Source organism: Nanorana parkeri, unplaced genomic scaffold, assembly GCF_000935625.1.
Source record: "Nanorana parkeri isolate BGI_ZX_2015 unplaced genomic scaffold, ASM93562v1 scaffold220, whole genome shotgun sequence".
In the NCBI taxonomy this organism is placed as follows: Eukaryota; Metazoa; Chordata; class Amphibia; order Anura; family Dicroglossidae; genus Nanorana; species Nanorana parkeri.
In genome coordinates this window covers 1216612-1233554 of record NW_017306488.1, presented here as the reverse complement: position 1 = coordinate 1233554, position 16943 = coordinate 1216612, and the positions used below count along the sequence as shown (strand labels likewise).

The 16943-nt window shown below is 42.0% G+C and overlaps 1 protein-coding gene across 4 annotated transcripts; it reads right to left on the bottom strand.

Annotated features, from left to right (window-relative positions):
- Nucleotides 1-1304: 1304 nt before the first annotated feature.
- TAF12 (TATA-box binding protein associated factor 12) lies at nucleotides 1305-16787 on the bottom strand. 4 transcript variants are annotated; one of them, XM_018555969.1, is made up of 6 exons: nucleotides 16724-16787; nucleotides 8793-9050; nucleotides 6919-6996; nucleotides 6727-6841; nucleotides 3792-3880; nucleotides 1305-1581 (listed from the first exon to the last, which is right to left on the bottom strand). In XM_018555969.1, the coding sequence occupies exons 2-6, from the start codon at nucleotides 8964-8966 to the stop codon at nucleotides 1546-1548; spliced, it is 492 nt and encodes a 163-aa protein (XP_018411471.1). In that variant the 5' UTR covers nucleotides 8967-9050; nucleotides 16724-16787; the 3' UTR covers nucleotides 1305-1545. The 4 variants fall into 4 exon arrangements, with proteins under 4 accessions (XP_018411471.1, XP_018411473.1, XP_018411472.1 ...); XM_018555971.1 differs by having other exon boundaries at nucleotides 16728-16776; XM_018555970.1 differs by lacking the exon at nucleotides 16724-16787 and adding an exon at nucleotides 16634-16722.
- Nucleotides 16788-16943: the final 156 nt, after the last annotated feature.

Below are 16943 nucleotides of genomic sequence, written 5' to 3'. Positions count from 1 at the left end.
TTTTGTTCTGTGAGCAGAACCTGCAAAATTCTTTTAACAACCGATACCGGCTGTGACATACAAGCGTTCTGGCCTCTTTGCTTGTATGTATAGAAAGTGCAGCTGTTCCCTCCACCTCACCCCCTTCCCCACTAGCGCCGCTGCCAGCTATCCCGGGCTCCGCTGTCCCCCCTGCAGGTCCGGAACCAGCACAGCGGCTGCCTATACTGAGGACAGGGGAGAGATAAGCATTCTCCCACAGCTGATCTCCCCTCCTCTCTAAAGGCAGAAGAGATGTGTATTACATCACTTCCTCCTTTACTTGTCATTTCTCTGGCTGCTATACCCAGAGAAGAAGCCGGTGAAACAGATCTCTGCTTCATCGGCTTCTTTGGGGGTCCCCAGATGACATTAGGGGTCTTAGAGACTCCTGATGTCTCCATAAAGAGGACCTGTCAATGTATATTGGCTATCACATAGGGGACTTGTTATTCCACTATGTGATAGCAATAAAGTTAAATGTAAAATACAAACAGTAAAAATAAAATAAAAAATGAGTCACGTATAATAAAAAAAAACACAAAAAAATAAATAAGGCCCCCACACACAAACACGCGTCGGGTGCGCCTACCTGAGAAAACAAACACCACACGTTACATATCACTGCAAACATCAGAGTGAGAGCAATAATTTTAGGGCCGTGTACACTAAACTGATGAGCGGTAAAAGCTTTTCAAGCGTCGCCTATGGCCAATTTTAGGTAGTTTCCTGCAATTTCGCGGGTGTTGCAATTTGAAGGCTTGACATGTTTGGTGTCAATTTACCTGACGTGACCCCGTCTTTTATATTTTACCAAAAAATTGGGTAAATATAAATGCTTCCTAACATAGCACAGGGAAAAGGTTTTTTTTTTTAAATTAAAAAAAAAATTGTTATATAGTAACAAATAAAACCCCCAGTGGTGATTAAATACCACCAAAAGAAAGTTCGGTGTCCCCCCAAAAAATGGTATAAAATTAATTTCAGTACAGCGTTGCATGACGGAATAAATATCAAAGTAACGCAGCGCTGAATACTGAAAAATGGCCTGGCCAGGAAGGGGGTGTAACACCGCGGTCATGACTCATTACACAGAATAACACCCTGCACAGCAACGTTGGATTTCTGTACTTGTATGAGTACTTATTTGTGAATATTTCCATTCTGTCTTGAGTCTCATGAGCTTGTATTAACATTCACTCTTTTTAAGCTGGTATATGTTTGGTCTCCTCTGACAGACAATCCTTTGGTTTCTATGGTAATTTCACACAAAGACCAAGCGTGAATTACAACAACAATCTTTAATCAAACCACTTTCTGTTATATATACAAAAGGAAAACGACAGTGTAACACTTCCCCTGCCAGAGGGTTCTGTAATGCTAGACTAGTAAAGGCAAGTCCACATTACTAGATGTGCAGTCTCTGTCCAAAAATGAGGCTCTTCTCTGAAGAGGTGGCATCTGCATCAGTTCACTGCAGAGTCATGGCGTCAACATGGGAGTGCTGACTAAGAAAACAACAGTCGTCTACTTCTTCTGGGTCTTCTTAATGAGAGCCATTCTCTGTAGAACAAACCAGGCACATGAGAGTTCACATAAAATGTACAACAATTTTCTACGCTACATAAATACTAAACAATAGGTATCAATAAATGTTCTAGAACATAAGATCGATTTTATAATGTGTGTGAAAAGAACCAATTGATAATATGTAAACATAAATGAAAACACAAACAAATTCCTTACTGCGGATACTTCAATTAGTCAATACATATAACTTGAACTTCTAAAGCTTTAATCGCCAAATCATAGCACAAGGATAAAAACTATTAAAACTGTTTAGGTTATAAATGTTTGCAATGTCTGCAAGGAGTTTGCATGTTCCCCCTGTGCTTGTGGGTTTCCTCCGGGTACTGCGGGTTCCTCCCACACTCCAAAGACATGGTGGGAGGTAAATTGGCTCCTGTCTAAATTGGCCCTGTATGTGTGTGCAATAGGGACCTTGGATTGTGAGCTCCTTGAGGGCAGGGACTGATGTGAATGTGCAACTATGTAAAGCACTGTGTAAATTGTTGGCGCCTTATAAATACCTGTCATAAATAAATACATGTTACATATGGTGTGCATTATTGTTGATCAACATACTGCAAAGTCACTTGTATATTCTAAATACAAACAAGCATAAAGGACCTATGACAGCAAATGGGTGAGCAAAATGTGCTCATAGATCCCTAAATTCTCCAATGTACAGGTTAAACAGAAGGTATGATTATGGATGACACTGGAGCCATACTGATTGTTCCATAACAGGTGGGTATGCCATAAATGGAATGGAAGCAAAGTATATATCTACTATATTCATGGGATAAACAAAGCTGGCCCCCAGCTTAAAGACACGAAGATGTAAAAACCATATCGCCAAGAAATTGCCTTAGCTCCTTGTACATCAGAACTAAACTCAAGGACTAAAACACAATGATATATCAATGTTGAAAATGTGTACTAAGTAAATACAATGCCTCAGGGCTTCCATATGTCTTTTTAGAAGCTATTGTGTATCAAAGACTAAAGCTATGGCAGAATCTCTGCTAAGATGGAATGGAACTGGGTGCATGTTCTGCCTTTAGCACCCAACAGTTAGCTGGGTAAATGTATGACTAGTACCTGAGGGTGTTGGCAAAACACCTCTTCAGTCCACAAAATAAAGCATCACCTCCCCAATGTGAGTGAGGATTCGACATGCCCGTGCAAAATACGTCTATGAGGGACCCTGGAGCACCTATAGCACACTGCAGTTAACCCATAAAGCCTAGTGAGAATATAGTCAGGCTCGATCATGTCATGCAGGGTGAGGAATGCCATGCGAGCCCTGACATGTTTCTTCCAGACGGGACTTCCTCAGAGGGCATGTTTAAACATGTGAAGAGTGGTCAGAAGGAAGCAGGTATGTAAATCGCTTCCATCTCCTTTTCAAGGATTCCCTATTGTAGTAGCCTCATGCCAGATGACCCTATCTAGCCTCTGTTTGGATCATGGATTGACATTTTATCTAATACAAAAGGACAGGAAGAGGTATATAAAGACTTTGGGGCAGTTATTTACTAAGTCACAACCAAGGCATCATCTTGGTTGTCCCCAGACTTTCTCCAGTTGACCAAACCAACACCCAAAATCCAAAAACATACTGGCCAGTCAATTGCCTTCCACCCAAATTAGCCCACTACTGTGTCCATGTATGACTGATGTAGCGACATAAAGGGTAACCAACTGTGCTAAAGCAATGCATAATGGTGATGCTATATAAACAAGTATAATAATCTATCTGGAATCAGTGCACAGAGGTAATGTTTACATCATCATCACCTCGCCTGCAATGATGTGAAATGATCTCTATATGAAGTTATGCTGCTTCATCTGGTAAAGAAAACAAGTGACTGCTATGGTTTACTATGCAAGTAGTACAAAGGGTATAACTGGAACACTGTGATAGGAGACCTTCCACGCTTTAGGTCTTGGAGCTCTTGCAGTGAGCTTTTATATCACTCTTCCTTTACAGTTAGGAATATGTTTTCCCTTGTACAAGGAAACCAAGTTATGAGCCAACTGTTGAGCTTGGGGGCTTTTTTCCTTCGCCGACATTAACACAAATAAAAGGCAGGACTCTTTCTAGATGGGTTTTAACTCAGCTGCTAACACTATCTTCTGAAATGAAAGATACAGTATATATGTCATTTACATACAAACACTCCAGAGGTCATAACAAGCCCATTTACCTGTTTGTGGGCCTCAGTTGTGCAAGCCTTCTTATAGGGCCTAATCTCTTCTGATCCGAACCCTGGGATCCACATGTTCCATTGTCGTTCTGGGTGGATGACAACATAGTTAGTGTCCTGCCTTGTACATGCAGAATTAGGTCTACAAATGTCTATGGGTTTCATAAACCCAACTGTCACATAAATACACAAGTGATGATGACTGTTGCTTTGTGGAAGAAATGCAAGTCTCACAGGCATACAGGGCAGTCCATTCTGATGCCTAACATAATAACCATGTGTCATTTACTGTGTAAACATAACAACTTTGTCTCATAACAACTTTGTATCAAAGTGTATATAGTCAAAACGTTTTTTTTAGTTTAGTGTGAAAGGATTAGAACCACTGTGAAGTTTTTTTGGCAACTGTTTGTTTTGATAAAAGGGATTCATTTAATTCATATTACACATCTGCACCTAGAGACAACATTTCAAAGGTATTGCAGTAACAACAATAAAAATAATAGGATTTTTGACTTACCATAAAATCCTTTACCCAGAGCACATTAAAAGGGACACAGGATGTATTTCAGGTACATTGGGTTATGCTGCTGTCTTTAGGAGATTGGACACTAGCAAACAAAGCTGTAAGGTCAGCCTATCATAACTTCACCCACTCCCATCATGTATTCAAAATCCGGCACATGGAAGTGATCATCCCAGTATAAACTTTATTTCCACATGGTGTCAAAACAGCATACAAAAGATTGTTGACACCTTTCAGCCCTTTCAGTGGGCCTTACTTATAATCTGGATGCCTCGGTTTTGCAGCAAGCAATAGTAGGAATGGATCATATGAGGGAGGGAACCTGTGTACCTTATTGTACTTCAAGTAACGGGTTTAACAGCAAGTTAAAAATCCTACATTAAGGGGCACAGAATGTAATTTGGGTACATAGGGAAAACAAAAAGCAGTTTAACTGACGAGTCGGCAACACAGCAAACAACACTCTAACAGGTTCATCTGAACAAGGAAACAAAAGCGGTTCAAAAGAGCTCACAAAGCTGCCTGAGGAACCTTACAATCTAAACTGGTATCAGAGAAGGCCTGAACATCTACCTGATAAACATGTGAGCAGAGGGCCAGATGGCAGCCCTGCAGATATGACTAAAGCTGGCCATACACCTATAGATTATCTACAGATTTTCTGTGGTGAGATGGAAAAAGTGCAACAGATTCCTCCATCTATGCTAAACTGTGTGGATGGAAATCTCCCACTGCGCCAAGCTTCAGTATCTTGCTAGTCGGCCCCGCTGGCTCTCAAAATACCTGAACAATCTGATTGGATGCAGGCGTTGTTCAGGTATTGTGAGAGCCAGTGGGACCAACTAGCAAGATACTGAAGCTTGGCGCAGTGGGAGATTTCCATCCACACAGTTTAGCATAGATGGAGGAATCTGTTGCACTTTTTCCATCTGACCATAGAAAATCTGCAGATAATCTATAGGTGTATGGTCCGCTTAACAAATGCCCGATGCTAAAAAGCCCATGAAGCACTAAGTGATCTAGTGGAAACCGCTTTGATGGTGAAGGGTGGAACCTTGTCTTTGAAAAAGAATCACTAGGGCCGAGATCTGATCCTTGATGGTACTCAAAGCCAACTGTTCATTCAGACAGATCTGGAGAAAAGACAGGGTTCATCCCATGGAGTACATCCTGGGATGGGAATTTCTTCCATGCACGATGACGGAGTTTGTGAGAAGGGCAAAATGAGGGATTGAGGTGAGGTGTAGTTGAACCTGGAAGCTAGGAGGTCCGCAACATGGTGGATCTGAAACACCTCGGGAAACCCCGTCAATCAGCAGAGCAAAATGGCAGCACACAAGGAATCTCCTCCAAATGGATCTATATTTAAAACTGTAAAGTTCATAAAAACCACCCGCTCGTGAGTCTAGAAATCCACCTTCCAATTTTTCATGTCTGCAACAGACCACAGGGAAGGGCGACAAATTGGCCCCTGCAAAACATAGAACGCATGATGTACTGGAAAGATGGGGTCATGTAAGAAGACATCTATGATGTCTGCAGTGGCCAGAATGTCTCACAGATGGAGGTAAGGTTGTCCAACATTGCTGAGATACAGGAAGATGTGAAGCAAACATTTGTGGCAGATGTATAAATTGGGGTGGTGATCAGAGGGGAAGAGATGAGCATTAGACTGTCATCCATGAATATCATGCATTTGTGTTTTCACTAATGAATCCTTTGATGTCTGTTTCCTTCAGCTTTAGGGCAAGTATAAACAAAATGGGAAACATGGCTACCCTGTAGCGTTCCTCTATGTATGCGAGTCAGATCTGAGCGGTGACCTTTCAGGGATAAACTTTGCCTGCAGATCCTCAAATCTTCACTGAAGTCATGATGACACTGTCCTTCCTTCTGGAGGGTGGCTACTTTTGTTCCCCATGGTTCCCGTGTGTGTTGTAAAGTAGCCATTGCTCCTAGCTCACTCTCGTGATGGACTACAATCTCAATACAAATGAGTAAACTAAATGTGAGATTGTAGTCCATCACAGGAGCAAATTTGGAGCGTTGACTACTAGCCACTCTCCAGAAGGAAGGACAGGGTCAGTACCAATTCAGAGATGATTTCATGATACACAAATAAGCTACATGTATGTTAATAGTTAATGTACTTGAATGCATAATTCAGATTTAACTCCTGAGTTTAGTGTCACTTTAAAATTCTGTGCACTGCAGCACTAATAGTTTTAAATGTGCATTATGGAGGTCCTTTATATTGCAAGATTTGAGGGTTTCACAAGTGCATTTTTGATTTGGAAATAACTACAATGCTAAATAAACTTTCATTACAACACGTCACAGGAAATTCAAAATGTTACCATCTTAAGCTCCATCCTAATGACAAACAGGAGTACAATAACCAAAATGTACCTAGATGAAGCTGAACATCTTTAACTTCCAACGTGTTTGATCTACGATGTCGTGCTAGCTGGCAAGCTGCAGAGACCACACTCTCAATGAAATCATCTGCTATCTGCAGCAGCATCTGGAGTGGGAGAAATTAATCATGAGACACCATGACAAATGCAGAACAGTGTCAAGTTGCATCTATTAAGGTCTCACCTCCTCTACATCCTCATCTAACTGTTCATTTGGATCAATCTCTCTGACCAAATCATGAAGCTTCTTCTTTGTTAATACCTGGAACACAGTAACAAGAGTTCTGGTTAAATAACTTTAATTCAAAATATAAAATGTAAGGAGCTGACAAATCCTGGTAAGCAGAATGTTCTCTCAGGAGTATCATATCTGGACTCTTTACTCTACCTCTGTCTTGATGACGGATTGATGAATATATTCAGGTCTTTTAGTCATATATTCAGAATATCCACCAACTAACGTTACAATACATAGTCAAACATAAAGGGACATAGAACATGTCATATCACTGATAGCTATTACAATAAACCATGGAGGTGTGGATATTTATGAGGTACATAAAAATGACAGACACCAACTTTAAAGACTACACAAAGAAACATTGTATGTCTAGACATGGGCAGTGCTCGCACAAACTGAAGCTGGCCACAGATTGCAGCTGCAATGCTTTACAGGCTTCAATGCAAAAATTCCCAGTTAGAATTACAGGTAATGGTTTTTCTGAGAATCTTTCAGGACAGCAACCTGAGAGATGATTGGCTCTCCATCTACAGGAAACACAATCGTAAAGAGGTTTAAAAAAAACCCTCCCACTCCCCTCAGTTGAGATAAAAGTAAAGAACCTCCACCAGTGCACATGGGAAAACAATCAAAATAAGCAAATATACACCACAACCAGGGTGGGAAGTAGGCTTGCTGTCCTGGAAGATACTCGGAGAAATTCCCAGTTAGACTTACCGGTAACTGTATTTCTGAGTGTCTTCCAGGACAGCAAGCCTACTTCCCACCCTGGTTGTGGTGTATATTTGCTTATTGTGATTGTTTTCCCTGGTGCACTGGTGGAGGTACTTTACTTTTATCTCAAATGAGGGACGTGGGGAGTGGGAGGGGGTCTTTAAACCTTTACGATTGTGTTTCCTGCAGATGGAGAGCCAATCATCTCTCAGGTTGATGTCCTGGAAGATGATTGGGAGAAAATAGTATATTTGCATTTTCTTTTATGTGTGCATTTATTTCTTGTCAAAGGTGGACCATGCCTGTAAGTGAAGAGTTGCATATGATCAGCTATTTGTAATTTTGCCCAAATAATAATTCTTTACTCAGCACAATTACTGTTGCCTGATCCACTTGACAATCATCTGATTTCTGTAAGTACTTTAAAGAGAACCATTTTGAAGAACATTAAATTATTCTAATTAAAGGAGAACTATGGGGTTAAGGCTTTTCCCCATAGTTCTCCTTAGGGTAACGGGAGGACACAAACTAGCGTCCTCCCGTCACCCTAAGCTCAGTAAACCGCGAGCTACAGCTCGCGGTATACTGAGACGCCGCAGTATATCCCGCGAGCTACTGCTCGCGGTATACTGAGATGCCGCAGCTGAAGCGGATCCCGACAATTGATCCACCCAGCTGCGTGAGTGACAGCTGGCTCTGCCTATATAGAGGCAGAGCCAGCTGTACCCGCCCCCTCCCCCGTCCGTTCCGCCAGTCAGAATCCAGCCCCTCCCGTCACAGCAGAGGGCTGTGACAGGATCGAGAGGTGAGCGAACGCCGGTATGTGTTCGCTCACCTCCCGATCTACTGAGCCGACCTGTGACAGTCTCATTGTTACTTTGGTAGGACACGAGTCCCACCCATACCTGGAAGGCCTCTTCATTTTGTGAGGGCTCCAGCAATCATGCAAGGGAGTGTCTGGGTAAGTACACAAAAGTGTTTCTTTAATGGGTGCGCCTTAGAAACTTGCATTTAGATGAGACAACTAATGTAACGCACAAGAGAAACAAAAAGGATCCTTCCCTCCAACAACTCCAGCAGTGGTTTAACATAGGATCTTCTACCTGGTTGGCATCTGGACTTGTTCGTCCTCCTCCTGGTGCTGTGCCAGGTACTTTATTTCCTGCTGTGCTGTTGGCCATGGTTTGCTCTTGTTTCACAGTGGTTGAGGCAGACATGGTGGTGGAAGTTGAAAAGTTAGACAGGTTGATGAGCGTGGAAGCTCCAAATTGGTTCATAATCTGGAGCGCTTTACCCCTCAGCTCACCCAACCGGGACACGTCAGCACGCTGTTTAGGGGTGTAGGGCCCAGGCCCGAGAAGCTGTAGAAACAGTAAAAATAATAATGACAAATACAGAGAACTCTTCTGTACAGAAGCAAATTTCTAAAGAATAAGCACCAAATAAGCAGCATAAAGCATACATTATTTAAATATCATTTTCTGTATCCCAGTACTTTATTTTATCTGCCTTTGGAAATCCATGCCATCCTCCAAACTCATAAAAGCCCAACGTAAAACTGATGCAATCAGGTGCAATACATTCTGAGCATACCCATATGACAAGACAACAGCTGCCGGCCTGTGTGTGAGCCATCATCATAAATTGCTGAGGAACTGACAAATCTAATTGGCCTGAACATCTTGTCATACATCTGTATGTGGGCAAACTACACAGATTAGCGTTTGTGTGAAAAATCAGCAGAAAGAAGTTAAGGCGGCATACACGGTTCTATTTTGTTCCTTCATCCTGCGGACTGAATGAAGAAAATAGAACAGATTCCTCTAGCAACGCTTAGGAGTGGTGATGGACAAATATCCTGTTGTTTCTATTGTATTCTAACAGCAGCATCCACAGCTGAATATCTACCAGCTGCGATCAGTCAAGCACTTTTCCAACCTGCTCCTTCTATCAGCTGATTGAGGGACGCCGAACGGAAGGGTGCTGACAGCGGCACTCACTGTGATTTTCAGCTGGTTGTATACCTTACTTTAGCTTCAGACTTCAACCGGTATGAAGTCATCTCCCCTACCTGAACTTGCCGATTAACTCAAAGATTCAAGTCAATACCACCCTTCCTTTTGTGTTAATGTTCTTCTAAATTACATGTTCCTTGCATTTACTTTATGTATTGAAAATCTATAGAAATTTGCTAAAACCTATTTACCAAAAAAAGAAAGGAAAGTGGGTATGCTGCCTAATTATTGCCAAATTATTTAAAACATTAATGCGAGTGTCTGATTGTGACAGAACCAAGCACTGCTACCTGCTTAGATGAAGAAGGTTATTAGATTCAGTTAGGGCTGCAACCAACTAATTGATGAGAATAGTTCTCAACTATTCTCTCTAAATCGATTAGTTGGTTGGATCCCACGCTGGGAGGAGGGCACAGTAAGCAGCAGGAGGGTGCAATAGCCAGCCTGCTATTGCAATTTGAAATGGCCAATAGCAGGCTGGCTATTGCACCAGCCTACTACCTGCTGTACATACATTCATCTGCCATCTGTGGAATCTTTCTCACTGGCACCCCAAACGCGCCTGCCACCCACCCACACTGTGATCACCTGCACGGTACCACAATGCCGTGAGTTCCAGTGCAGTGCGATTGCAAAACATTGTGCATGCAGTTTTAGTCTGAAGTAAGCTGTATGTTTGTAACACTGCATTTGTGTATTTTTCTTAAATTATGGATGGTATTTAATTTTGTTTATCCCATTAATCGGCCAACTAATCAATTATGAAAATAATCATTAGTTGCAGCCCTGTAGTCAGTTCTTTCTAGTATGGAAACACCACACAGCAAGCTCTCTCTCTAATCTACAGAGGAAGAAAACCAGTCCTGATAATTGAAATTTGTCCTGTGACTGTTGACATTAAGAGGTTGAAAACTACTGGCTTAGAGAATAAGGAAGCCGCCAGCCACTAAGGTGGTCAAGAAGAGTACATTAGCATTGTATCTTCATGAGAGGAAGCTCAGTCTGACCCTCCGTTTGTCCCTCTACTTTTTCTTTCAAACTGCTCAGAGTAGCCTGGAATCTGCACAAAGGCCCGCACCAAAGAAACATCTAAAACGGAAGAAATATGTTTGTAAAAATTAGTTTTATATATACTGTGTGAATGGGAACACACAAACATATAATGGGGTTTTCTCCCAGTTTGACTGCAAAAGTGGAACCACAAGGGTTTACGTTGGATGTGCTATGGACAATAAAGTTGATTCATGATACTTGGATGTGGATTGTGGCATCCATTGTTTGATAGACCAAAAAAACAAGAGAATGTGTTTTTAACTTCCCCCTCACTATCTAGAACAAAAGAAACATGCTAGAGTTGGGCTACTAAAAGCTAATATAGGGTACCACCAGGCCTTTACAGTGTACCCACAGGATTTTATAGTTAGGAGCCCCACACCAAACTCCAACCATGAAAACTGTCACAAGCCGGGAAATTAGAACTTGTAATGGTGTGGAACATGGCTCCCTGAACCTTTGATGATCTCAGTTATCGCTGTACTTTTACACTGTAACATGTGGGATCACGCCATCTTGGACAAAATGTGTCCAGTACACTATAAATACTGGAAGGAAAATTCCCCTTACATCATACACAAGCTTAAACAATTTCTCACCCAAAATAAATCGTCATAAAGCGTTAACTCATTTGCTAGTTTTATGGAAGCTTAGTGATTCTCTTTACTCACAGCAGAGTTGCAAACTGTAAAACCATAAAACGCCACTTCTCAGTGATTAGACGTCCGTGAAAGATTAAAGACCTCTAACTAAAGAATGGCCAGCATGATTTTCTGTCCCTTGTCTGCCCACCATCATGCAGGAGAGGAATTATTAAATTGAATGAGAGTCAGGAGAAAACCTGTATTCCCGTCCAAAAATGATTTATCTTTTAAAGTGAAGCAACTGAAGCCAACATTTTTTTTTTTAGTTTTGGATGGAGTGGAGAGGGATTAAAACATGCGTTTTTGGTTTTTATTGTTGTCTGTGTCCCTGTTAGGGAGATTCACCCTATTTGTCCTGGTGACCATTATTACCGAGAGTAAAAGAAAACCCCAAATTTTGGGTTGTCATCAGAACAGGAATAGATGGGAAATCTTCCAAAGGAGACATTACAGGTGAAACTCGAATAATTAGAATATCGTGCAAAAGTAATTGCAGTAAGTGCTGCAAAAGGGGCCCAAACCAAGTACTGAGTACATATGCATGCTTGTACTTTTCAGAGGTCCGATATTGTTCTATGTACAATCCTTGTTTTATTGATTGCATGTAATAATCTACTTTTTTGAGGTTGTGGATTTGGCGTTCTTGGGGTTTTCATGAGCTGTAAGCCATAATCATCACAATTATGACAAATCACGGCTTGAATTATCTTGCTTTGCATGTGATGAGTCTATCTCATATATTAGTTTCACATTTTAAGTTGCATTAGTGAAATAAATGAACTTTGCACGATATTCTAATTATTCGAGTTTCACCTGTAGTTCTGAGAACCCTTCTGACCTCCAGGGATTTCCTTCAATATAGAGAGATTTCTTCTCACTTCCTGTTGTGGCTATTGGACAGGAAGTGAAATCTTCCCATTTGGACACAGATACCCCCCAAAAAAACTGACAGAGCTTATAACCCTCCCTTACACTATCCAAAACAAAACAAAACAAAAAAGGTTTTGGTTTCAGTTCTAAATAGGAATGAATCAGCTTGTGGTGTCAGCCCTCTCTTTTATGATGCACATACACAAAATGATATACACTATATATGTGTGTTCGTATATTAACCATTACCGACCCATCATAACAAGTTTAGACTATTTTCAACAAACCTCGACTATACTGGAGGCATTAATAACCATTGTGTGGGATTGTTGATTGCAGATACTCAGCATTATTACACAGTGAAGCATGTTTCATTTAGTATACACACATTCTTGCACTGCAGATGGTTAATTAGGCTGTACAGCATAGAGACACTTGGGATGACTAGACAGCGGCTCATGCTCACACGCTTCTTACTTACAGCCAGCTGAGTATCTAGCTCTGTAATGACATCACACACGGCGGTGGGACCGTTCAGTACACACGCCATGGTCACTCTGTGGACAATAACATCATAAGTCGTGTACAAAGACATACAACAAAGAGAAGTTGGAGGCTACTGGGGGTGTTCTTTTCTGCCAGTGGCTCACCTCTGATCACTATAAACACAGGGAGCTCCTGAATTGGAATCTTTACTGAAACTTGATACCGGATTGGAATTATTTTTTAAGGCTGTAATCTACTTAGGAGTACAAAAATAAGATGGTCAGAGCAAGGGAAATGGCATTCATCTGAACATATAGTGCTCAAGAAAATTTGAGATTTGTGGACATCAGGGCACTCTTCTAGTTAGGCCTCATTCACACCAGACACAGTGCGTTCCGGCCCTATTCTGGCCAGAACGCACTGGATCGCATCGCGGCCGGCTCAGTATGTTGTTGGGCAGGAGGTGGCGTAGCAGTCCATTGAAGCGAATGGCACGGTAGCCATGTGTTCTGGCTAGAATCGGGCCGGAACACACTGTGTCTGGTGTGAATGAGGCCTTAAACCAAAAGCCATATAAAATGTAGCAGAAAATATCAAGGACAAAAATAAAATGCAAATCTTGACTAAAGACCAAACACAAGGAAAAGCAATAAATCGGTACAGTTTCTGCTCTTGTACCAAACATCAACCAGCCACCATCCACATAGTGACAAAAAGTGGATAAACCAGGCTTCGAGGGGGCATTCACACCGAAATCAGAAGGTACTCGCAAGTCAGCGCAGGGTCCGTTGACTTGCTATTGTACCTTCTGACCCGTCGCGTTCCATCTTTTTTGGTTAAGCTTTATGTGAAGTAACATATTCTGAGTGGAGATACTTCACTGTAATGGATTGCAGTGCGTTATCGCACATTGGCACACGGACCAATGAAAAAAAAAAGTAGAATATGCTCTACTTTTTCTTTTCAGTGCAACGTACGGCAACGCAACGCTGCTGTGTGAACTGTCCCATTCACATTCATTCATTTTTCATTGTATCCATTAAAAAACGGATGGTAACGCAATGCAACACATCCAGTGTGAATGGGGCCTGAGGAAACAACTTGGCAGAAATACAGCTGCTGCACTTCTTTTTTCTTTCCTGTTCCATCTCTCAGTTTAGAGGTACATGGATGTGCCAGAAGGAAGACCACGTGTCTTCTTACCATCTCAAACTGCGAGACCATGAAGGGAGTAATTCTCCATTCACAAGAGAATCCCCAAACTGTGATTGGGCGACGTTGGGTGTTGTCTGTTATTATTGAGACTGGCATGGTGGTCAGTGGAGATCAAGGTGGGATGCTGAGTAAAAGTAGTGCTTTTGTTAGCACTCGTGCTTCTATTTAATAGTGATTCTGCATTTCAGCCTAGGAAACCACCTTCAAAAAGAACTGCGAGTTCTGCCATGTCTGGTGGCTGTCGATCTGCTGTGTTCTAGCAACAATAATGTGGGGGTGACTGGATTCCCTTCAACTTTGGCCAGCTCCCCCAACGATCATACTTAATGAACTGTGGCAAAACCATTTAAAGTAAACTTTTCTTAAGACATAAAAGGGGACTTCCACTGCTGAGCCACTTCTGAAAATTCTGGCTTCCTGTTAGCCGCCATTGACGCCTGAGCGATTTAAAGCATGTTTCCAGAAGAGCTTCAATGCTTAACACTCCATGCTATACTATTGTCCCCATTTACATCTGAATGATGTGCCGTCACTCAACACACAGAAAAAAACGAGCAGCTTCTTTGGGGCATGATTGCATGTTTTTGGCGATTTAGAGTAGTGATTTAGAGTACTGAAGCAGCATGATAGCTAGGCAACTAGCCTTTGTAAAAATCAGAAGTCAGCAATGGCAGTCTCCATGTTTCTTTCAGTACAGGTAAACTTTATGGACTACCACACCCACAATAAGTGTGCCAAGCTATTAAAGTAGACTTAAACACTCGCTGTTGTTTTTTACACATGTCTACTATGCAAAAAACATTTTTAAAAAAATAAAAAAAAGTTACCAAAACAGGTAAAAACTTACCTGTGTCTCCGCCGCTCACTCCCGGCTGTAAAATCCAGCTTCTCCGACGGCCTGTGCTGGAGTAAGTGAGCAGCGCATTCGCAGTGGAGATCACCGACGGGGAGAGGAGAGCTACACTGAAAGTGAATGCATGCAGACGGCAGTGTACATGCGCACAGAATCCGTGGGACACAGAAGACAGCAGTCAACGCTGGATCAGGGACCGGCACCAGCGTCGGAGGGACTCATGAAAACTACTGGAAAGAAGATGATCAGATCAAGAGGCATCATTTAAGGTAAGTTCTTACACCAGCATTGGGGGAGGGTGGGATTAGAGTTTCATGTCACTTTAAAAGCTGTAACAAGAACACAGCTTTACCAAACCATCTAGTTTAAGCCTTGCAGCTTTACCCTGTATTTGTATTGGCATCAAACTGTGATACTACCATCCTACATCATTCTGTTCTTGTTGATGAAGTGTGAGGTGATGTACAGTGATCCACACCGCCATATAGATTGTGTGCCATCTCTGTACAGAAGCAACCATGAGTGCAGAGATTTCTCCAGGCTGCCAGGGAACCTAAAGGTACCAGACATATGATATGATCCATCTACAGTAAACTCTCAGTTATCTGGTATTCAACTAACCAGAACTCTCATCTAACTAGAAAAAAACAAATCCAGTGTAGGTACTGCTCAGCGGATCTGCAGCATGTATTATTCTGGAAATGATTGTGTGTCTTAATTTGCTTTTGATTATTGCATTTCAATATTAATATGAAGTCAATAACAGAGTGTATGTTATGGTATAGTATCGTGTGGTATTATAGTATGGGGTATGGCATTAGTTAGACCTATTTTTAATAGTAACTCTCCAGCAACCAGAAACTACATTTATCCGGAATCTACCCATCCCCGTGAATGCCGGATAACCGGGAGTTTACTGTATTTATTTTGATTTATCACTTTTCTTTTGTCACTGCGCAGACTTTTGGGTGGTTGAGATTGTATGCAATGCACACAGTTAGTAAGACGATTCCACAAGACGGTTGGCAGGACCCGTATGCGATGTAAGATTTCCCTTTGCTGCTCTATGAAGCTTCTAATTAAGCAGCATTCACGTGCAATGCAGATGATTTCTTTCAATCGATGTGCCACAAATGTAAACATTGGCTTTGATGTCAATTTGCTGCAAAACCAATGGTAAGTCACATCTTATAAACTGCATACGTGATCTCCAAATGAACAGATTGGACGTTTAATAAGGGTTTACTTTAAAACTGTTCTATTGAATGATCCAGATGCCACGATCAACCCATGGACAGACACTGGTGCAATTGGTCATGTCCGGCCGATAATTGGATAGCACATCAATCATTTCTATGGATGAGTGTGTGGCCACCAATTTGATGCAGTGAGCCTGAAGCTCACCACACGTTACAATCTGATTGTACAATTTCCTTTAGATCTACCAATAAGTATGTAGTACATGGCCTGCTGGATTGGATAGATCCTCACATTAGATAGCTTGGGTAGATCTAAAGTTGATTATACACAGATTGTAACGTGTGTGGTGAGCCCACTACACAGCAGATGATCCCATTAGTTGAGATGCTCTCCAATGGTCGTCCAGAGTATATATGTCCTCACCTCAAGCTGTGAGAGGAAGATAACAGCACCGAGCATTTTACATTGCACAAGCGCTAAAAATAAAGAACTACAAGCCATGGACATACACCCGATTTACTAAGACTCGGAGCCCAGCTCGCAGAGTTCACCCACACAGGCCAGGCTGGGCCCCGGGAAGACCTGGCGATACCTGCCGCAGCACACACCTATGTGAAGTCAACAGACTGAAGCACGAAGCTCCCACAACCGCGTACACATCACGACAAATCGCGCTCTCACTCTCCTCTCCTCCTCACCTACTCAGCTTTCTCGCCCGCCGGAAACACGTCACCCAGCCACACCTCCGCACACGCTCAGCCCCTTTTTTTTTTCTTCATTTCAATAACTTTATGAACACCTAGCAGTTTATACAGTGCCCCTATTAAACGTATGGGTCGGCGGCCGCCTTTTGCTACGAAAGTAATAGGCACGCAGCTATCCATTTACAACGGCATAACTGAAACGTGATGGTGATAG

Excerpts from the sequence above, each read along its gene's own strand:
- TAF12 (XM_018555968.1), bottom strand. The coding sequence starts at position 12,821 with ATGGCGTGTGTACTGAACGGTCCCACCGCCGTGTGTGATGTCATTACA. Across the intron at positions 6,842-6,918 it reads TAGATGAGGATGTAGAGGAG|ATGCTGCTGCAGATAGCAGA; the intron begins GTGAGACCTTAA and ends CTCCCACTCCAG. Across the intron at positions 3,881-6,726 it reads AGATGTTCAGCTTCATCTAG|AACGACAATGGAACATGTGG; the intron begins GTACATTTTGGT and ends TCATCCACCCAG.